At 39.0% G+C, this 23,594-nt stretch overlaps 2 protein-coding genes across 9 annotated transcripts in view; one reads left to right on the top strand and one right to left on the bottom strand.

Annotated features, from left to right (window-relative positions):
- The window catches only part of LOC128686364 (uncharacterized), a 43,082-nt gene extending 27,667 nt beyond the window's left edge, over positions 1–15,415 (top strand). For 6 of the 7 annotated variants that reach the window (XM_070084594.1, XM_070084481.1, XM_070084538.1 and 3 more), the window contains exon 2: positions 5,485–15,415. In XM_070084594.1, coding sequence (XP_069940695.1) covers positions 10,970–12,862 — 1,893 coding nt within the window. In that variant the 5' untranslated portion in view covers positions 5,485–10,969 and the 3' untranslated portion in view covers positions 12,863–15,415. The remainder of the gene's footprint in view (positions 1–5,484) is intronic. The other variant, XM_070084728.1, reaches the window with a different exon arrangement.
- A 2,597-nt stretch (positions 15,416–18,012) lies between these two features.
- Cdc45 (cell division cycle protein 45) overlaps positions 18,013–23,594 on the bottom strand; it is a 115,207-nt gene continuing 109,625 nt past the window's right edge. For both annotated transcript variants that reach the window (XM_070084804.1, XM_070084867.1), the window contains exon 13: positions 18,013–18,550. In XM_070084804.1, the coding sequence (XP_069940905.1) occupies positions 18,486–18,550 (65 nt within the window). In that variant the 3' untranslated portion in view covers positions 18,013–18,485. The remainder of the gene's footprint in view (positions 18,551–23,594) is intronic.

Genomic DNA, 23,594 nt, shown 5'->3' with positions numbered 1-23,594 from the left:
ACTGCCTCCAGCCTTCTCCTCGCTGCAACATTCATCACCCACGCTTCACACCCATATAAGAGCGTTGGTAAAACTATACTCTCATACATTCCCCTCTTTGCCTCCAAGGACAAAGTTCTTTGTCTCCACAGACTCCTAAGTGCACCACTCACTCTTTTTCCCTCATCAATTCTATGATTCACCTCATCTTTCATAGACCCATCCGCTGACACGTCCACTCCCAAATATCTGAATACGTTCACCTCCTCCATACTCTCTCCCTCCAATCTGATATTCAATCTTTCATCACCTAATCTTTTTGTTATCCTCATAACCTTACTCTTTCCTGTATTCACCTTTAATTTTCTTCTTTTGCACACCCTACCAAATTCATCCACCAATCTCTGCAACTTCTCTTCAGAATCTCCCAAGAGCACAGTGTCATCAGCAAAGAGCAGCTGTGACAACTCCCACTTTGTGTGTGATTCTTTATCTTTTAACTCCACGCCTCTTGCCAAGACCCTCGCATTTACTTCTCTTACAACCCCATCTATAAATATATTAAACAACACGGTGACATCACACATCCTTGTCTAAGGCCTACTTTTACTGGGAAAAAATTTCCCTCTTTCCTACATACTCTAACTTGAGCCTCACTATCCTCGTAAAAACTCTTCACTGCTTTCAGTAACCTACCTCCTACACCATACACTTGCAACATCTGCCACATTGCCCCCCTATCCACCCTGTCATACGCCTTTTCCAAATCCATAAATGCCACAAAGACCTCTTTAGCCTTATCTAAATACTGTTCACTTATATGTTTCACTGTAAACACCTGGTCCACACACCCCCTACCTTTCCTAAAGCCTCCTTGTTCATCTGCTATCCTATTCTCCGTCTTACTCTTAATTCTTTCAATTATAACTCTACCATACACTTTACCAGGTACACTCAACAGACTTATCCCCCTATAATTTTTGCACTCTCTTTTATCCCCTTTGCCTTTATACAAAGGAACTATACATGCTCTCTGCCAGTCCCTAGGTACATTACCCTCTTCCATACATTTATTAAATAATTGCACCAACCACTCCAAAACTATATCCCCACCTGCTTTTAACATTTCTATCTTTATCCCATCAATCCCTGCTTCCTTACCCCCTTTCATTTTACCTACTGCCTCACGAACTTCCCCCACACTCACAACTGGCTCTTCCTCACTCCTACAAGATGTTATTCCTCCTTGCCCTATACACGAAATCACAGCTTCCCTATCTTCATCAACATTTAACAATTCCTCAAAATATTCCCTCCATCTTCCCAATACCTCTAACTCTCCATTTAATAACTCTCCTCTCCTATTTTTAACTGACAAATCCATTTGTTCTCTAGGCTTTCTTAACTTGTTAATCTCACTCCAAAACTTTTTCTTATTTTCAACAAAATTTGTTGATAACATCTCACCCACTCTCTCATTTGCTCTCTTTTTACATTGCTTCACCACTCTCTTAACCTCTCTCTTTTTCTCCATATACTCTTCCCTCCTTGCATCACTTCTACTTTGTAAAAACTTCTCATATGCTAACTTTTTCTCCCTTACTACTCTCTTTACATCATCATTCCACCAATCGCTCCTCTTCCCTCCTGCACCCACTTTCCTGTAACCACAAACTTCTGCTGAACACTCTAACACTACATTTTTAATCCTACCCCATACCTCTTCGACCCCATTGCCTATGCTCTCATTTGCCCATCTATCCTCCAATAGCTGTTTATATCTTACCCTAACTGCCTCCTCTTTTAGTTTATAAACCTTCACCTCTCTCTTCCCTGATGCTTCTATTCTCCTTGTATCCCATCTACCTTTTACTCTCAGTGTAGCTACAACTAGAAAGTGATCTGATATATCTGTGGCCCCTCTATAAACATGTACATCCTGAAGTCTACTCAGCAGTCTTTTATCTACCAATACATAATCCAACAAACTACTGTCATTTCGCCCTACATCATATCTTGTATACTTATTTATCCTCTTTTTCTTAAAATATGTATTACCTATAACTAAACCCCTTTCTATACAAAGTTCAATCAAAGGGCTCCCATTATCATTTACACCTGGCACCCCAAACTTACTTACCACACCCTCTCTAAAAGTTTCTCCTACTCTAGCATTCAGGTCCCCTACCACAATTACTCTCTCACTTGGTTCAAAGGCTCCTATACATTCACTTAACATCTCCCAAAATCTCTCTCTCTCCTCTGCATTCCTCTCTTCTCCAGGTGCATACACGCTTATTATGACCCACTTCTCGCATCCAACCTTTACTTTAATCCACATAATTCTTGAATTTACACATTCATATTCTCTTTTCTTCTTCCATAACTGATCATTTAACATTACTGCTACCCCTTCCTTTGCTCTAACTCTCTCAGATACTCCAGATTTAATCCCATTTATTTCCCCCCACTGAAACTCTCCTACCCCCTTCAATTTAAAATTATGAGCAATTAATAGCAGTAAGAAAGAAGTATAGAGTATTGGAGGTAGTTGGCATTAGCTAGTGATGAAAAATAATAAAAATAATAATGCACAATATAATAGTAAGGTACACTATATGCACCACACGTATATATGTATTAAGGGCACTTATCTAATCTGTTACAGAAATGTCAGCTTTTCTAAGGAAGGTAGAGAAATCATGTTCGTTTGAGATGGTATATTGTTGTCCTGTTGATGTTTTCCTTACTAGTATTTTCCCATCTCGCATGAAACACTGATGTATTTTGTTTTCCTGTTTAAGTTTTCTCAGCCTGAACAGAAAGTTTTGACGTTTTTTTGTTAGACACTCATTTATGTACACTCCATTTTTCATTGTAATTGCTGATTTAATTAGGTCCTTTCTTTCATCATATGAATGAAGTCGGATCATTATACTTTGTTTACTTCCTGGTTTTCCTAGCAAACGTGTTTCTTTGATTTCATTGTTTTGCACGATGACTTGTACGTGGTTCTGTATTATCCTGATAGCAGTTTCTTTGCACTGTGCTTGTGTTATGTCACTAGGAATGTGTGGACTGTTTATTATAACTGCATCAGACAACTTATCTTGTTCAGCTTTGTCGTCTTGGAAATCAAGGTATTCATTTAGTCGAGTGTGCATGTTCTAATTCCAGTCCTTGATTGCTGCTTCAACCTTCATATTTATTGTTGTTATTTGCTCAGTGTGACTGGCTATAGCTGCTTTTAGAGTATTTTCTGTGTCAACACTTCCTGATGTAATTTTCTCTTCAAGGTTTTGGATCTTGTTCTCGAGGTTGGTTATCTTGGATTCTCGTCGCTCGAGTGTTGCTTTGATATCTTTGATTTCATTTTCTAGAGCAACGATTAGTCCTTGATATTGTCAGGAATAATCATACCTGAGTTATCATGGGTGAATCCTTTGAAGGGAGTGGAGTTGGAGGGGGAGTCAGCCATGTTTGTTGTTGTTGTTGTTCCCTGGGTGGCGGTGGTGAGGGGGGTTGATGATACACCGGCGTCCTGCTGGGTAGACAAGTTGAGTTCTAGGGTCCTTGCTGTTATTCTATTATTACTGGTGTTGTTTCTTCTGCGATATCCTTTCATAGTATCACTAAAGTAGATACTGTGTAGCAATGGAGGAGAAGGCTTGTTTTCTCGGAGCTTGGGTTAAGTGGTTGTCTGGCAGCGGAGGCAGTGTTTGGGTTAGCAGGGCTGTCTTCCTTAGATCTTCTAATTTTGTCAAGATTTGGGTTACATTCTTAGTATTCTTGGGTCATGTTGTGGTCTACGTGGGTTCATGTAGTTGAACTTTCACTTAGGCCATCACAAGTTTTTGATGAGCGATGTGTTTTTGAGAAAGAAGAGCTGGTAGGATACCGTTGCTGCCGCTGCCGCCGTTCAAGCAAGACAAGGTTAAGGATCCCTAGCTTTATTGACAGCTATTTACAGGTTAAGTCTGTTAAATCCATTTAATTCCTTGGTTTTCTCAACCTATTAATCTCTCTCCAAAACTTTCTTATTCTCAACAAAATTTGTTGATAAAACCTCCCCCACTCTCATTTGCCCTCCTTTTACACTTCTCACCACTCAACCTCTCTTTTTACTCTCCATATGCCCCACCCTCATATCACTTCTTTGTGAAAACTTTTTGTATGCTAACTTTTCCTCTTACCACTGTTTTTTACCTCATCATTCTACTTCCTATTTTTTCCTCCTGCACCCACCCTCCGATAACCACAAACTTAAGCGGCACACTATCACTGCATTTTTGTTTACCCCATACCTCTTGGTTATCTATATTCTTTCTAGTCTATCTTTCCCAGCAGTTGCTTATATCTTACCATAACTACTACTTCTAGTATATAAACTTTCATTTTTCTCTTACTGATGCCATTTCATTTCAGTATGTGTATTAACTTAAAATATGTTCAACCTCAGCATTTTCCAAAACTGATCCTTATGGAATGCCACTTCTGGCGTGTCCCCACTCTGGTTTCACCCCATATATGCAAACTCTTGTTTCTTGCTAGTCATTCAGGAAAAGTTTTTTCTCCAGTTCCATATGCTTCTATTTTTGTTTAACTTTTTTCTATGGGGGCCTTACTGATGTCAAATAAACATTGTATTCTTTATCAGTCTCTCATAGTTATTACAAGGCAAGGCCCAACTTGTAGATGTTAGCTGTCCATGTACAGAGGACCCCCGCATAACGATATTATTTCAATCCAGAAGTCTGTTTGGGTGCCGTTATAGACCGATTTGTTCCCATAAGAAATATTGTGAATTAGATTAGTCCATTTCAGACCCCTAAAAATACACCTACAAAAGCACTTACAAAAATAAACTTACATAATTGGTTGAGTTGGGAGCTGATCGTTATCCGGGGGTCCACTGTATTTACTTATTGAGTAACCAAAGTGTGCATAAATGTAGGTTGCTGTATTAACCTAACTGTAACAGCCAATATTAAATATTAGTCAGTGCTTAGTTCTGACAGGCATAGACACTAATGCTTGCAAAATACAGTGGACCCCCGGTTAACGATATTTTTTCATTCCAGAAGTATGTTCATGTGCCAGTACTGACCGAATTTTTTCCCATAAGGAATATTGTGAAGTACGTTAGTCCATTTCAGACCCCCAACCATACACGTACAAACGCACTTACATAAATACACTTAAATAATTGGTCGCATTTGGAGGTGATCGTTAAGTGGGGGTCCACTGTATTCTGTTCTATATGGGGAAGAGGTTGTATCACAACCTGACTGATCAGGCAGTACCTAACTGATTCCCCTTTTAAAAGCCTTTTTACCTTTGTGTCCATTATTTATTAATATCTGTAAAATGCTCGTATTTTGTATTAGACTAATTTTTGTTACTATAACAGTAAATGCTGCATTTTATGGCATTGTAGGTTATAGTATTGATGAATTATTGTCCAAGCATGTTATTATGCTCTCTAACATTTTTTTCCTTTTTCAGGTACAGCACAGCATCAGAGACTTCCGGAAAGTTATTCACTACAGAAGTATAGGCTAAATGGATTAGTATTTAATTTGCCTAGTCTGACAATCATCATTGTGAAGTGAAGAAACACTAAAAAGTACCCCCCCCCCCCAAAAAAAAAGTCTTGTCATTCTGATAACAAAAATCACTTATGAAATTTGCTTAGATATCTAGCATTTAAAGTGTTCTGAAAAAAATTATTTTTAATTAAAGTGCTAATGTAAGGTAGCCAAACTTAGCTGACTATAGTTCAGTTTGCGGTCATAATCTGGTTACCAAAAACTGTCGTACGTATTGTACTTTCCAATTAAATAGCAATCAATTCAAAACTGGTCAGTGTGTATTTGCAAGAAACGCAACTTGGCTGGATTTGTGCTGTAGCTACCTGTCATCTTCAAAAAATGGTTGCTCCGCATGACACAGGTGACCTGGTACGATCTTTAGTCCGTGTCCCAGGCAGTGGCTCAGATAGAGCTGCTGGTTCAGTTTGCTTTGACTTGGGCCGAACATCCACCTTGGCTGCAGCAGTCCCTGTGTCTCCAGAATTACCCTCAGCTCTGACAGGAACTAGGACTACAAAGCCAACAGAAGCAAACACTTCTTCGCAAAATCAACAGAATGCAAAGAATAAACTGACAGACAATGTGAAAGCTGAACCTGTCATATTAAGAAATGAAACGTCTGTACCATCTTCCTCCATGTCTCAAATAGGAGGAACTTCTCGCAAGCGTCCATGTCCCCAACAAACAAGCTCAGTGTGTGGAAGAACTGAAAGTAGCACTCCTGGAAGTAGCCAACCAGTAACTGGAGAGGGATTACCAGTTAACAAGAAAGCCAGAATTGTGTGCATGATCCCTGAACAAATTGGTGAAGATCCCAGCAACTTGGAAATGCTTAAATCTTCGGCACCCATGTTAATTTTACAACTTCCTCAGCATTTACTAAAAAGTGCACCACTTGTCATGATCCCAGAAACAGTTGGACAGTTGTTACAAGAGAGGAACAACCTGAGACAAGAAAACCAGATTCTTCAACAACAGTTGTCACTCTTTCGACAACTTTTTAGAAACAAGGAAAGGCTTACTTCTGTTGTCAAGCGACTGGGAGTCAAGGTTGCATAAGTGATGTAATTTACCAGTATATATACAATAGTGGAGCAGTAATAGTGGAACATACAACTATTTCATTAATGTTCAGTTCAGTTACTTATTTCTATGAAGAAAACAGCATAGTGTTATGCTTGGCCTATATATTAATATTTAAAACATTAATTTCACATTTAACTAAATTTGTTAACCAGAGCAAATTATAGTTGTACTGTTTGGATGCTTTTACAGCATATTAATGCTATATTATTTCCACATATAAAGATAATACTATCCAATTGTTGATCAGTGACTGAAAACTCATCCTTCATAAGGGACTGCAGTGAAGGTGACCTTTCACTAATTAATGACAAAGAAAAGTAGCATTACCTTATAATAATAATGGCTCTTTCATGGATTATTTCTGTGGTGGTTGCTGCTGCTCTTCTGGTGCCTTCATGGATTATTTCCATGATGGTACCTGATTCTCTTTTTCTAGTGCCTTCATGGATTATTTCCATGATGGTACCTGATTCTCTTTTTCTAGTGCCTTCATGGATTATTTCCATGATGGTATCTGATAATCTTGTGGTGCCTTCATGAATTATTTCCATGTTGGTATCTGATCCTCTTTCTTTGGTGCCTTCATGGATTTCCATGTTGGTATCTAATTCTCTTTCTCTGGTGCCTTCATGGATTATTTCCATGATGGTATCTGATCCTCTTTTTCTAATGCCTTCATGGATTATTTCCATGATGGTATCTGATCATCATCTGCTGCCTTCATGGATTATTTCCATGATGGTATCTGATCCTCTTTTTCTAATGCCTTCATGGATTATTTCCATGATGGTATCTGATCATCATCTGCTGCCTTCATGGATTATTTCCATGATGGTATCTGATCCTCTTTTTCTGGTGCCTTCATGGATTATTTCCATGTTGGTACCTGATCCTCTTTTTCTGGTGCCTTCATTGATTATTTCCATGATGGTATCTGATCCTCTTTTTCTGGTGCCTTCATGGATTATTTCCATGATGGTATCTGATCCTCTTTTTCTGGTGCCTTCATTGATTATTTCCATGATGGTATCTGATCCTCTTTTTCTGGTCCCTTCATTGATTATTTCCAAGATGGTATCTGATCCTCTTCTCTTTTTGTGCCCTCAGGGTTTATTTCCATGTTGGTTCCTGATTTCTTCTCTTCTGGTGCCTTCATGGATTATTTCCATGATGGTATCTGATCCTCTTCTAGTGCTGTCATGGATTATTTCCATGATGGTGTCAGATCATCTTCTGTAGTGCCTTCATAGATTATTTTGATGATCAAGGTATTGTAGTTGTGTATCCTTGAATTATGCTAGGAAAAGTAAAATTTCCTTAAACTTTTGAAAAAATATTACATGACCTTGAAATTTCCTTCATTGATTTCATTTATAGCAACTCATAATGAATATTGATTGTATTAATAAAATGTTTCCTTAGACTGGAAAGATCACTGTCAGAGCATCCTGCAGCTTATAAAATACCAGAATACATATGCATTTATTCTTTTCAGATAAGCAGCACTCATTTAATTAGCAAGATGAGGGGGATTTGATCATGTCCCCTAAAAGTGAACCATTTACTGCAAAGGCGGGTTGCAGATTTTGAAATAAAAAGCTTGCAAATATTAACATGAGAAATCCATTATTGTAATTGTAAATTGTGTAAATCAGATTCACTTTAATTTAAGGAGAAGTGTTGTTGAAAGTTCTTATAAATATAAAAATTGCTATTAAATAAACCTTTTTAATTATTGTATCAGTAGAAGACTGGTCTTGGCTTCTGCAGCATCCAAATATGCATCTAAAGATCATTATTCAGCAACCATCAACACTTAGTGGGAAAAAGCACCCATTCCATCCTCATCCAGCATAAGCACATTTTCCAACCACTTGTAGGAATCTACCTCATTGAATTTTAAATTCATCAATATTCAAGTGAATTAAAAAAGGTAATTTACTCAGGTGCACTGTTTTACCTTACCAGTATGCAAGATTGCTTGTACATTAATGGTAGGCAATAGTGACAAGATGATGAAGTAAGACACGTGCAACACCTGGGTATCTTGTAGATGTTTCAACATCCAGTGGCTTCATCAATACACTTGTGGCTTAGTGCTTCTTTTTGATTATAATAATAATAATTCATCAATACAAATCATGGGCATAATCAGAAGTCTGTAGAAATAAGTACAGATGACCCTGTAAGATGAGGTAATCAGTCCCTCAGCAAATGATGAGCACCGTAATCTTTTAAGAATTTGGAGCACAGGGTTTATACTGGAGTCAGATGAGAAGCAGCAGACAAAAGCATTGTCACTGGTAGGCAGGATTTCCTAGTGAAAGCAGATCATACCCAAGAGTTGAGCTAAGAGTAGGTAAGAAGGTTGTGGGGAATCCCACCTGCCAGTGATGATGCCTGTCTGCTGCTTCTCATCTGACTCCTGTATATAAGCTCCATTCTTCCTGCTTGTGCTTCAGATTCTTCAAGACTGGTGCTCATCACCTGCTTCTAGGCTGAGGGACTGATTACCTCATCTTCCACAGACATCTGCACATATTTCTACAGACTTTAAATTATGTCCATGTATTAGATTGATAAGACACTGGATGGTGAAACATCTAAAAGTAAAGATACCCAGATGTTGCACATGTCTAATTCATCGAAATTGTTTGCATTATATGGATAATTGTTTTTATTAGTTTTATCATTAATAATGCTCTTTGGTTGGTGTAATTTTATGATATGACAAGAAAAGCATTTTTGTCTTCATTCTTGATCTCTTCTCATGTTCTTTAATTTTTAGCTATCAGCATGGCTACTCTGGTGGTATCTGGTCCTCTTCTCTTGTTACATTCATGGATTATTTCCATGTTTGTATCTGATCCTCTTCTCTTCTGGTGCCCTTATGGATTAATTCCATGATGGTATCTCTTCCTGGGAGTGATCATGTCAGAGGATCTCACTTTCAAAGACCATAACATTGTATCAATTGCATCTGCTAGAAAAATGACAGGATGGATAATGATAACCTTCAAAACTAGGGATGCCAAACCTATGACACTATTCAGGTGGAGTATTGCTGCACACTAACAGCACCTTTCAAGGCAGGTGAAATTGCTGACCTAGAAAATGTACAGAGAACCTTCATGGCACACACAACTGCAATAAAACACCTCAATTACTGGGAACACTTAAAGTTATTAAACCTGTACTCCCAAGAACATAGGCGGGAGAGATGCATGATTATATACACTTGGAAAATCCTAGAAGGATTAGTACCAAACTTGCACATGAAAATCACTCCCTCTGAAAGCAAAAGACTCGGCAGATGATGCATGATAAGAGACGACACAATAAGTGTCAGGGGCCCAAGACTTCAACTGCCTCCAAGCATACATAAGGGGAATTACCAGTAGGCCCCTGGATGTCTTCAAGTAGGCACTTGGTCAGTACATGACCAGCCAGGCTGTGCTTTGTACGCTGGGTTGAGTGCAGCCAACAGTAACAGCCTGGTTGATCAGGCTCTGATCCACCATGAGGCCTGGTCACAGACTGGGCTGTGGGGGCATTGACCCCCAGAACCCTCTTATGGTATACTCCAGGTGCCCTCGTCAATTATTTCCATGATGGTATCTCTTCCTCTTCTGGTGCCCTCATGGATTATTACCATGATGATGTGTCTTCCTTTTTTGGTACATTTATGGATTATTACCATGATGGTATCTTCCTTTTCTGGTACCTCATGGATTAGTGATGGTATCTTCCTCTCCTGGTGCCTTCATGGATTATATCCATGATGGTATCTGTTGCTCTTCTGGTGCCTTCATGGATTATTATGATATCCCTTTTCTGGTACCTTCATAGATTATTACCATGATGGTATCTGTTCCTCCTCCCTTCTGGTACCTTCATGGATTATTACCATGATATCTCTTCCTTTTCTGGTGCCTTCGTGGATTATTCCCACGATGGTACCTCTTCCTTTTCTGGACCCTTCGTGGATTATTTTCACAATGGTATCTCTTCCTTTTCTGGTGCCTTAGTGGATTATTTACACTATGGTATCTCTTCCTTTTCTGGTACCTTCATGGATTATTACCATGATGGTATCTCTTCCTTTTCTGGTCCCTTCGTGGATTATTTCCACAATTGTATCTCTTCCTTTTCTGGTGCCTTCGTGGATTATTTCCACGGTGGTACCTCTTCCTTTTCTGGTCCCTTCGTGGATTATTTCCACGATGGTACCTCTTTCTTTTCTGGACCCTTCATGGATTATTTCCACAATGGTATCTCTTCCTTTTCTGGTGCCTTAGTGGATTATTTACACTATGGTATCTCTTCCTTTTCTGGTGCCTTCATGGATTATTTCCATGATGGTATCTCTTCCTTTTCTGGTGCCTTTCGTGGATTATTTCCACGATGGTACCTCTTCCTTTTCTGGTCCCTTCGTGGATTATTTCCATGATGGTACCTCTTCCTTTTCTGGACCCTTCGTGGATTATTTCCACAATGGTATCTCTTCCTTTTCTGGTGCCTTCGTGGATTATTTCTATGGTGGTACCTCTTCCTTTTCTGGTGCCTTAGTGGATTATTTCCACGATGGTACCTCTTCCTTTTCTGGTCCCTTCGTGGATTATTTCCAAGATGGTACCTCTTCCTTTTCTGGTGCCTTCGTGGATTATTTCCACAATTGTATCTCTTCCTTTTCTGGTGCCTTCGTGGATTATTTCCACGGTGGTACCTCTTCCTTTTCTGGTCCCTTCGTGGATTATTTCCAAGATGGTACCTCTTCCTTTTCTGGTGCCTTCGTGGATTATTTCCACAATTGTATCTCTTCCTTTTCTGGTGCCTTCGTGGATTATTTCCACGGTGGTACCTCTTTCTTTTCTGGACCCTTCATGGATTATTTCCACAATGGTATCTCTTCCTTTTCTGGTGCCTTAGTGGATTATTTACACTATGGTATCTCTTCCTTTTCTGGTACCTTCATGGATTATTTCCACAATTGTATCTCTTCCTTTTCTGGTGCCTTTGTGGATTACTTCCACGATGGTACCTCTTCCTTTTTTGGTGCCTTTGTGGATTATTTCCACGATGGTACCTCTTCCTTTTCTGGTGCCTTCATGGATTATTTCCACGATGGTACCTCTTCCTTTTCTGGCGCTTTCGTGGATTATTTCCACGATGGTACCTCTTCCTTTTCTGGAGCCTTCGTGGATTATTTCCACAATGGTATCTCTTCCTTTTCTGGTGCCTTAGTGGATTATTTACACTATGGTATTTTTTCCTTTTGTGGTACCTTCATGGATTATTACCATGATGGTATCTCTTCCTTTTCTGGTGCCCTCATGGATTATTTCCACGATGGTATCTCTTCCTTTTCTGGTGCCTTCATGGATTATTTCCACGATGGTACCTCTTCCTTTTCTGGTCCCTTCGTGGATTATTTCCACGATGGTACCTCTTCCTTTTCTGGTCCCTTCGTGGATTATTCCCACGATGGTACCTCTTCCTTTTCTGGACCCTTTGTGGATTATTTTCACAATGGTATCTCTTCCTTTTCTGGTGCCTTAGTGGATTATTTACACTATGGTATCTCTTCCTTTTCTGGTACCTTCATGGATTATTACCATGATGGTATCTCTTCCTTTTCTGGTGCCTTCATGGATTATTTCCACAATTGTATCTCTTCCTTTTCTGGTGCCTTCGTGGATTATTTCCATGGTGGTACCTCTTCCTTTTCTGGTCTCTTCGTGGATTATTTCCACGATGGTACCTCTTTCTTTTCTGGACCCTTCATGGATTATTTTCACAATGGTATCTCTTCCTTTTCTGGTGCCTTAGTGGATTATTTACACTATGGTATCTCTTCCCTTTTTGGTGCCTTCATGGATTATTTCCATGATGGTATCTCTTCCTTTTCTGGTGCCTTTCGTGGATTATTTCCACGATGGTACCTCTTATTTTTCTGGTCCCTTCGTGGATTATTTCCACGATGGTACCTCTTCCTTTTCTGGACCCTTCGTGGATTATTTCCACAATGGTATCTCTTCCTTTTCTGGTGCCTTCGTGGATTATTTCCACGGTGGTACCTCTTCCTTTTCTGGTGCCTTAGTGGATTATTTCCACGATGGTACCTCTTCCTTTTCTGGTCCCTTCGTGGATTATTTCCACGATGGTACCTCTTCCTTTTCTGGTCCCTTCGTGGATTATTTCCATGATGGTACCGCTTCCTTTTCTGGACCCTTTGTGGATTATTTCCACAATTGTATCTCTTCCTTTTCTGGTCCCTTTGTGGATTATTTCCACAATGGTACCTCTTCCTTTTCTGGTCCCTTCGTGGATTATTTCCACAATTGTATCTCTTCCTTTTCTGGTCCCTTTGTGGATTATTTCCACAATGGTACCTCTTCCTTTTCTGGTCCCTTCGTGGATTATTTCCACAATGGTACCTCTTCCTTTTCTGGCGCCTTCGTGGATTATTTCCACAATGGTACCTCTTCCTTTTCTGGTCCCTTCGTGGATTATTTCCACAATGGTACCTCTTCGTTTTCTGGTCCCTTCGTGGATTATTTCCACAATGGTACCTCTTCCTTTTCTGGACCCTTCGTGGATTATTTCCACAATGGTACCTCTTCGTTTTCTGGTCCCTTCGTGGATTATTTCCACAATGGTACCTCTTCCTTTTCTGGACCCTTCGTGGATTATTTCCACGATGGTACCTCTTTCTTTTCTGGACCCTTCATGGATTATTTCCATGATGGTATCTCTTCCTTTTCTGGTGCCTTTGTGGATTATTTCCACGATGGTACCTCTTCCTTTTTTGGTGCCTTCTTGGATTATTTCCACGATGGTACCTCTTCCTTTTCTGGTGCCTTCGTGGATTATTTCCACGATGGTACCTCTTCCTTTTCTGGAGCCTTCGTGGATTATTTCCACAATGGTATCTCTTCCTTTTCTGATGCCTTAGTGGATTATTTACACTATGGTATCTTTTCCTTTTCTGGTGCCTTCTTGGATTATTACCATGATGGTATCTCTTCCTTTTCTGGTGCCCTCATGGATTATTTCCACGATGGTATCTCTTCCTTTTCTGGTTCCTTCATGGATTATTTCCACGATGGTACCTCTTCCTTTTCTGGTCCCTTCGTGGATTATTTCCACGATGGTACCTCTTCCTTTTCTGGTCCCTTCGTGGATTATTCCCACGATGGTACCTCTTCCTTTTCTGGACCCTTCGTGGATTATTTTCACAATGGTATCTCTTTGTTTTCTGGTGCCTTAGTGGATTATTTACACTGGTATCTCTTCCTTTTCTGTTACCTTCATGGATTATTACCATGATGGTATCTCTTCCTTTTCTGGTGCCTTCATGGATTATTTCCATGATGGTATCTCTTCCTTTTCTGGTCCCTTCATGGATTATTTCCACAATTGTATCTCTTCCTTTTCTCCTGCCTTCGTGGATTATTTCCACAGTGGTACCTCTTCCTTTTCTGGTCCCTTCGTGGATTATTTCCACAATGGTACCTCTTTCTTTTCTGGACCCTTCATGGATTATTTCCACAATGGTATCTCTTCCTTTTCTGGTTCCTTAGTGGATTATTTACACTATGGTATCTCTTCCTTTTTTGGTGCCTTCATGGATTATTTCCATGATGGTATCTCTTCCTTTTCTGGTGCCTTTCGTGGATTATTTCCACGATAGTACCTCTTCCTTTTCTGGTCCCTTCGTGGATTATTTCCACGTTGGTACTTCTTCCTTTTCTGGACCCTTTGTGGATTATTTCCACAATGGTACCTCTTCCTTTTCTGGTCCCTTCGTGGATTATTTCCACAATGGTACCTCTTCCTTTTCTGGTCCCTTTGTGGATTATTTCCACGATGGTACCTCTTCCTTTTCTGGTGCCTTTGTAGATTTCCACAATGGTACCTCTTCCTTCCTTTTCTGGTGCCTTCGCAGATTATTTCCACAATGGTATCTCTTCCTTTTCTGGTGCCTTCATGGATTATTTCCATGATGGTATCTAACACTATTTTTGCTTTCATGGATGAGCTTGATTGGGAAATCTTTTCTCACCTTATTTGTTTGCATTTGCTTTCTAGTTTATTTGTACAGTGTATTACTAACATTGCTGCAAAATATTGGAATAAGCACTGGACCATTTTTATTGCACTGTCTACAGTAGTAGTAGTAGTAGTAAAAAAAAAAAAAAAAAAAAAAAAAAATCCTGCCTCAGTAGGAAACCGCTGACGAGTTGGAAAAAAATGCGTATATATATATGTAATAATTATTAAGTAGTATGTTTAGTTTTATTTAAAATTATTAAATGGTTACAGATGAAGCTCAGCTACTGTATATAGGTTACTTTTGCACATTAAAATTAGTGCATAGATAATACCTTTTGTGCTCGAGGGAAAAAAAAAAATTTTTTTTGTAATGTATAACAAGGATTGTCATTGAAAATATTAAGATGAAATACTGTAAATAGAGGTATTACGTATTATAAAACCCAAGCAATAAACCCACAAGGGTCATAGTGCTGGTAAATAGAAATAGTCAACTAGGGTAGGCATTTATTTTAATGTTTCATTTGGAGAAAGTAGGGGCTCATTTAGTTTCACAATAGGTGAAGACATATTACATACCCTTTGCTTTTCATTTTGAAACCTAGGATTACAGCTGCTTCAATATTTTCTCTGGTATAACAAGTTAGATGTACTGTATACATTTAAATGTAACTTTAAACTTTGTATTAAAGACATCATGATTCTGTTGTTGTTTAACATTCCTTTGTGAGCCTACTGGGCACCATCCATCAGGACAGGTGCCTTGATGCTGGTGAGGCACTCTTGATCGAAAGTAATGGACCTGTGCACTTTTATCATACCCAACTGTCTCCCATTCCTCTGAAATCATGACTCATACAGGTTTAGTGCTTCCCCAATTAAAATAAATTTCAAGGTTCCAGAAGGGAAATATTACTGTACTAATACATTGATAAGTGTCTTTTGTAGATTTTAAAAAAAATTTAGGAATTGGACCTGTCCTCAGTTTCCTTGGAATGACCTTGAATTAATAATCCTGAAATGCAGTATGACTTAAGGGTTTAACATACTGTGCATGTAATTGGTAGTATATTAAAAGGTGCCAATCACAGTTCATAGATGTATGTAATAATCTATTATGGATTTAGCACTTCCCATAAACATTAATCCAGTACTGTCATCATAAAGTGCTAAACCTGTATAGGTCATAATACAATACTAATCATTGGAAGCACTAAGCCCACAGGAATATTAGTGCCTGGGAAATGAGAAGTAACCAGGTTTTATTTGAGGGTAACTCATTCCTTGGATCAAGAGTTTCACCAGCATAAAGGCACTCCCCTCAAAAATTAATAAAGCACTAATTTCTGCTCTCAATAACTTGTACAGGGTTGGCACTTCAAAAATATAATACTGGAACTAAATATTTCCTCATCTGAAAGTTATAAAATTGCAATATTAACACCCCTATGAAGGAGGGGTGTTAGTGTTGCAGTTCTATAACTAGTGTAAGTGCACCTCTGGCAAGACAATATAGGAGTGAAGAGATAGCCGACGTGTTAAAAAAATTATCAAAATTTAGTATTAAATATTTGGCATTGATAAAAAAATACTTTTAGGTAGTAGGTTGGTAGACAGTAACCACCCAGGGAGGTACTACCATCCTGCCAAGTGAAACTAAAGCCTGTAATTGTTTTACATGATGATAGGATTGCTGGTGTCCAATTTTTTCTCTCAAACATGCAAGGTTTCAGGTACGTCTTGCTACTTATACTTACACTTTGGTCACACTACACATGTATATGCTTGTACAGTGGACCCCCGCATACCGATTTTAATCCGTGCAAGAGGGCTCATTGGTATGCGAAATAATCGGTATGCGAATGAATTTTCCCCATAAGAAATAATGGAAATCAAATTAATCCGTGCAAGACACCCAAAAGTATGAAAAAAATTTTTTTACCACATGAAATATACATTTTCCTACACACAAAGAGAAGGATACATGCACAATAGTAGAGTAGTACATGCACAGTATATATTGTGCATGTACTAGTCTACTAAATGAAGAATAAATGACACTTACCTTTATTGAAGATGCAGCAATGACATGAGACACTGTGTCCTGGGAGTGCCTTTTCCTCCTGAGTACTGTAGGTCCTGTTTGGTATTTTCTTCCAGAACATGCCTTATCACACTGTGTATGTCACTACGATTCTTAAATATCTCAAACCAACCTTTGCTGGCTTTAAATTCACCAATATGAGCACTAGTTCCAGGCATTTTTTCCTGTTCACCTGGGTGTTAGTCGACTGGTGTGGGTTGCATCCTGGGAGACAAGATTAAGGACCCCAATGGAAATAAGTTAGACAGTCTTCGATGACACTGACTTTTTTGGGTTATCCTGGGTGGCAAATCCTCTGGGGTTAATTATTTCTTGGTATATTCTCAATAAGCCACACCAACAACAGTGCTACAGCAGCAGCAGACGATGCTACAGCAGCAGCAGCAGCTGACGGTGCTACAGCAGCAGCAGACGATGCTACAGCAGCAGCAGACGATGCTACAGCAGCAGCAGCAGCTGACAGTGCAGCAGCAGCAGCAGCTGTACCACCAATAGTAGCGATGGTTGATTGGGGTTTATTATACAACCTGGCCAGCTCGGAGACATGCACTCCACTTTCATACTGATCAATGATCTTTTTCTTCATCTCTATTGTAATTCTCACCCTTATTGCTGTAGGGTTGGCACTAGAAGCTTTCTTGGGGCCCATGGTCACTTATTTTCCAGATAAAATCACCAAAAACACTGTAATAATACGAAATGTTACGATTGTATGCTTGGATGTTACCACGGAGGCTGGCTGGTAAACAATGGCACGGGCGGCACATGAGAGGCTGGCTGAGGGCGCACATTGGACGCGTCTCGGACGAACAGCGGTGAGCGGGTTTTTGAGCGGTATGCGAGGCAAAATTTTTGCGATTTAAGCAAGCGGTATGCGGATTAATCGTTATGTGATGCCAACGGTATGCGGGGGTCCACTGTACATATGTATATACACACCCCTCTGGGTTTTCTTTTATTTTTCTTACTAGTTCTTGTTCCTGTTTATTTCCTCTTACCTCCATGGGGAAGTGGAACAGAATTCTTCCTCCGTAAGCTGTGTGTGTCATAAGAGGCAACTAAAATGCCGGGAGCAAGGGGCTAGTAACTCCTTCTCCTGTATATATTAAATTTAAAACGGAGAAACTTTCGTTATTCCTTTTGAGCCACCCCACCTCAGTGGGATATGGCCGGTGTGTTGAAAGAAAGAAGAAGAAAAATACTTGGCATTTTATTTTTATTATGTATAGTGGAATAATATTTAGTTTTTATTAACAAATTCTTAGTACTCTTATTTTTTTATAGTCAATATACATGTACAGTACAACATCATAGTAGCCTCATCAGGATCACTTGAATACTTAACTCACGGGGAAAAATTCTTTTATACAAATTTTACCTTGCTAATTTTTATATACAAAATAAATTTGCTGTATTTAAGTTTGGTTGGTGATATGCGAGTTTTTCCTGGTGTATATTCTTCAGGTGATCCTCTCAACATTTCTATGACAACGTTTACAAATGGATTGTACAAATAAATAATTTTGCCATAATTCATCCACTTAAATCATATATATACACTAATTTTATTAGTACCCATTTACATCACCATCACATCAAATAAATCTTTAGTCATAAAAATTATTCTTATATAGGAATACTGGTGGTATAATAGTAGTAGATCGTGACATCTAGCTGAGCAGCGATATAAGGGCATCGAAGAACTTGCTGCGGTCATCCACACTCAGCCGGATAACTGTGGAAACAAACTATTAACAACTATGGAATTGATTGAAATTTGTAAAGCATTAGTCTGTTGTAGAGGTCAACAATATCAATGACTATCTAAAAGAGTGAACACCAAAACAAAAAAAAATTGCAGGAAATAACAAAGTGTCTTTTTTCATTATATGCATTGTACACCCAACTGTGTAAACTCAATTTTGACAACTTAATGAAAGAACTATTTTTGGCCAATTCAAAGACTTCTACAGTTTGCTGTAGACTGTCTTGGGTATAGCACTTAATTTGATGATAATATAATTACTTTTTAATATTTAGTGAAGGGATTCAGGGAAACCGGTTATTTTCATATAGTCGGACTTGAGTCCTGGAAATGGGAAGTACAATGCCTGCACTTTAAAGGAGGGGTTTGGGATATTGGCAGTTTGGAGGGATATGTTGTGTATCTTTATACGTATATGCTTCTAAACTGTTGTATTCTGAGCACCTCTGCAAAAGCAGTGATAATGTGTGAGTGTGGTGAAAGTGTTGAATGATGAAAGTATTTTCTTTTTGGGGATTTTCTTTCTTTTTTGGGTCACCCTGCCTCGGTGGGAGACGGCCGACTTGTTAAAAAAAAAAAATTACTTTTTGCTACAAGTCTTGTAAAAGCATTTAAATCCAATACAAACTTTCAATTAAAGAGGAATATTGTAAATAAAAAATAAAAACACAGTTGCTGCAGCAGTCTCCCAGCTTAATTAGGCAATACAGTACATACCTGTCTGCCATTCTGCCTGACTAGGATGAAATTTATGGGAAGCCAAATCAAAAACATGAAAATAAAATTCATGAACTGTTCTAAATATGTAGGATCATTCAGTAAAGGGTCAAAGGCAGTGGCAAGAGGATGGGAGGAGGAATAGAAGTAAATAAGTAATTCAGTCTATATAGACCAATACAAGGTCAAAAAAGTAAGATAAAACTATATAAAAGGTGGGAATCTAAGAAGGGTGTTGAAGGACTGACTGAAAACAATTTTCTCAATTATGTGAAACCCTTCTAAGTTTCAGGGCTGAAAACTGTTTGCAAATATCTTGGGTGCTCTATTTTTTTTTTTAACAAGTCGGCCATCTCCCACCGAGGCAGGGTGACCCAAAAAGAAAATACTTTCATCATCATTCAACACTTTCACCTCACTCACACATAATCACTGTTTTTGCAGAGGTGTTCAGAAATACAAGTTTAAAAGCATATACGTATAAAGATACACCACTTATCCCTCCAAACTGCCAATATCCCAAACCCCTCCTTTAACCCTTTCAGGGTCGCCAGGCCCTCTCCAAGACTTGTTCTCAGGGTCACCAAATTTAAAAAAAAAAAATTCTTATGAAAAGATAGAAAATCTTTTCCCAATCATAATGACACCAAAAGTATGACATTTGATGGAAAACTTATGGAATTATGCTCTCGCAACGTTAGCGGTCTCAATGTTTATGCATCGGCGATTTTGCCCACTTTCAGCCCTATTTTCGGCCAATTCCAGTGTACATACTAGTCGACAAAAATCATAACTATTTCGCTAGAACTCCATTTTTTCTATCGAATGAGTACAAGAAACCACCCATTTACCGATTTCAACTATCCAATAAAGTGGTCAGAATTTAGCAACTTTGCCAATTTCACAGAAATTTCAAAAGATGCAAATTTCCAAATAGGGTCCAGAATAAACAAGAAAGACATTCCTGGCACTAAAATAACATCTCTGTTCATTAGTCACGTCTCAAGGCCCCTCTTACATTCTTTTGCTTTTCACTTTGAATTTTTATTCTCACAAAAAATAGAAGATTTACTGTTATACAGACTACTGCATTAGTGTAGAAATGGTATAAATAATATCAGCGCACTTGTGAAAGAATATTAAACTCACCAGTTGACGTGTATTGGACGCGTAGCATGATTTATTTACTTTTGAACTTTGGTAAAAATCGAACATTTCTGCTACTTTGACCCCTCAAGGAAGGTTCCTTGATGTTGGTGAGGGGCTCTTGATTTAGGAAATTGGATCTGTGCTCCAGTTCCCTGAATTAAGCCTGAATGCCTTCCACATCCCTCCCCAGGCGCTGTATAATCCTCCGGGTTTAGCGCTTCCCCTTGATTATAATAATAATAATAATCTGCTACTTTGAGCTCAATTTCAAGGTACTTTTCATTGTAAAACCAGTCAAAATCATCTCAATTTCTGTAATCTGTCTTCCATTCTATAAAATGTGACCAGGAAAACTAAATACAACAACAAATACCATACGAAAATACAGTGCAAAGTCGCTGTTTTAATCCAAAAACACGGTCAAAGTTTTTTTTTTTTCTCATTACGCAGTGTGTGCTGCAGGGTTTTTTTAATACTGCGCACACTGACCACACAGACCCATTCTTTCATATGTAGGCCTACCAGCTTTCGCTCACTAGATTTGAGGGCGCTAGAATTTAGGCGTACTAGAACATCAAAAACCCTGGTGCGTAAGCCATACTAGTACGTCCGAAACCCTGAAAGGGTTAAAGTGCAGGCATTGTACTTCCTATTTCCAGGACTCAGGTCCGGCTATATAAAAATAACCGGTTTCCCTGAATCCCTTCACTAAATATTACCCTGCTCACGCTCCAACAGCTTGTCAGGTCCAAAATACCATTCATCTCCATTCACTGCTATCTAACACGCTCACACGCGCTTGATGGGAGTCCAAGCCCCTCGCCCACAAAACCTTTACCCCCTCCCCCCAACCTTTTCGAGGACGACCCCTACCCCGCCTTCCTTCCCCTACAGATTTATACGCTCTCAATGTCATTCTACTTTGATCCATTCTCTCTAAATGACCAAACCACCTCAACAACCCCTCTTCAGCCCTCTGACTAATACTTTTATTAACTCCACACCTTTTCCTAATTTCCACATTCCGAATTTTCTGCATAATATTTACACCACACATTGCCCTTAGACAGGACATCTCCACTGCCTCCAACTGCCTCCTCGCTGCAGCATTTGCAACCCAAGCTTCACACCCATATACAAGTGTTGGTACTACTATACTTTCATACATTCCCTTCTTTGCCTCCATAGATAACATTTTTTGTCTCCACATATACCTCAACGCACCACTCGCCTTTTTTCCTTCATCAATTCTATGATTAATCTCATCCTTCATAAATCTATCTGCTGACATGTCAACTCCCAAATATCTGAAAACATTCACTTCTTCCATACTCCTCCTCAATTTGATATCCAATTTTTCTTTATCTAAATCATTTGATACCCTTGTCACCTTACTCTTTTCTATGTTCACTTTCAACTTTCTACCTATACACACACTCCCAAACTCGTCCACTAACCTTTGCATTTTTCTTTAGAATCTCCCATAAGCACAGTATCATCAGCAAAAAGTAACTGTCAATTCCCATTTTGTATTTGATTCCCCATAATTTAATCCCACCCCTTTCCCCAACACCCTAGCATTTACATCTTTTACAACCACATTTATAAATATATTAAAGAACCATGGTGACATTACACATCCCTGTCTAAGACCTACTTTTACCAGGAAGTAGTCTCCCTCTCTTCTACACACTAACCTGATCCTCACTATCCTCATAAAAACTCTTTACAGCATTTAGTAACTGTCTGCCTATTCCATATACTCGCAATATCTGCCACACTGCTCCCCTATCCACTCTGTCACATGCCTTTTCTAAATCCATAAATGCAATAAAAACTTCCCTACTTTTATCTAAATACTGTTCACATATATGCTTTAATGTAAACACTTGATCTACACATCCCCTACCCACTCTAAAACCTCCTTGCTCATCTGCAATCCTACATTCTGTCTTAACTCTTAATTCTTTCAATAATAACCCTACCATACACTTTTCCTGTTATACTCGGTAAACTTATTCCTCTAGAATTTTTACTATCTCTTTTGTCCTCCTTCCCTTTATATAAAGGGACTATACATGCTCTCTGCCAATTCCTAGGTACCTTCCCCTCTTTCATACATTTATTAAACAAAAATACCAGCCACTCCAACACTATATCACCCCCTGCTTTTAACATTTCTGTCCCGATCCCATCAGTTCCAGATGCTTTACCCCCTTTCATTCTACGTAATGCCTCATGCACCTCCCCCCACACTCACCTCCTGCTCTTCTTCACTCCTAAAAGATGGTATACTTCCCTGGCCAGTGCATGAAATTACCGCCTCCCTTTGTTCGTCGATATTTAAAAGTTCCTCAAAATATTCTCGCCATCTACCCAATACCTCCATCTCCCCATCTACTAACTCCCCTACTCTGTTTTTAGCTGACAAATTCATTCATTCCCTAGGCTTTCTTAACTTGTTTAACTCACTCCAAATTTTTTTCTTAATTTCATTAAAATTCTTGACAGTGTCTCTCCAACTCTATCTGCTAACCTTTTGCACTCTCTCACCACTCTCTTCACCCTTCTTTTACTCTCCATATACTCTACTCTTCTTATAACACTTCTGCTTTGTAAAAACCTTTCATAAGCTACCTTTTTCTCTTTTATCACACCCTTTACTTAATCATTCTACCAATCACTCCTCTTTCCTCCTGCACCCACTCTCCTATAACCACAAACTTCTGCCCCACATTCTAATACTGCATTTTTAAAACTATTCCAACCCTCTTCAACCCTCCTATTACTCATACTTGCACCAGCCCACCTTTCTGCTAATAGTTGCTTATATCTCACCCGAACTTCCTCCTCCTTTAGTCTATACACTTTCACCTCCCTCTTACTTCTTGTTGCCATTTTCCTCTTGTCCCATCAACCTCTTATATAAAAAGGCAGTTGAAAAACCTGAGACCAAACACAGAAGGCTGTACACCTAAGAATTTAATTTTGAGAGAAAAAGACACAATGTTCCTTGTTTCAAGTAAATGCCTAATTTTGTGCCATATTATTATTCAAAGCACCAAACTCTTGGGGGTCGTTCAGCACCAAAATTGGTGGAAGCTCTGGCCTAATTCCACTAATGACCCAACCCAATTTCTATCAGGTG

The sequence above is a fragment of the Cherax quadricarinatus genome, chromosome 1 (genome assembly GCF_038502225.1).
Source record: "Cherax quadricarinatus isolate ZL_2023a chromosome 1, ASM3850222v1, whole genome shotgun sequence".
Lineage (NCBI taxonomy): Eukaryota > Metazoa > Arthropoda > Malacostraca > Decapoda > Parastacidae > Cherax > Cherax quadricarinatus.
Note: the sequence above shows the minus strand (reverse complement) of the source record. Positions and strands in the feature narration are given on the sequence as shown.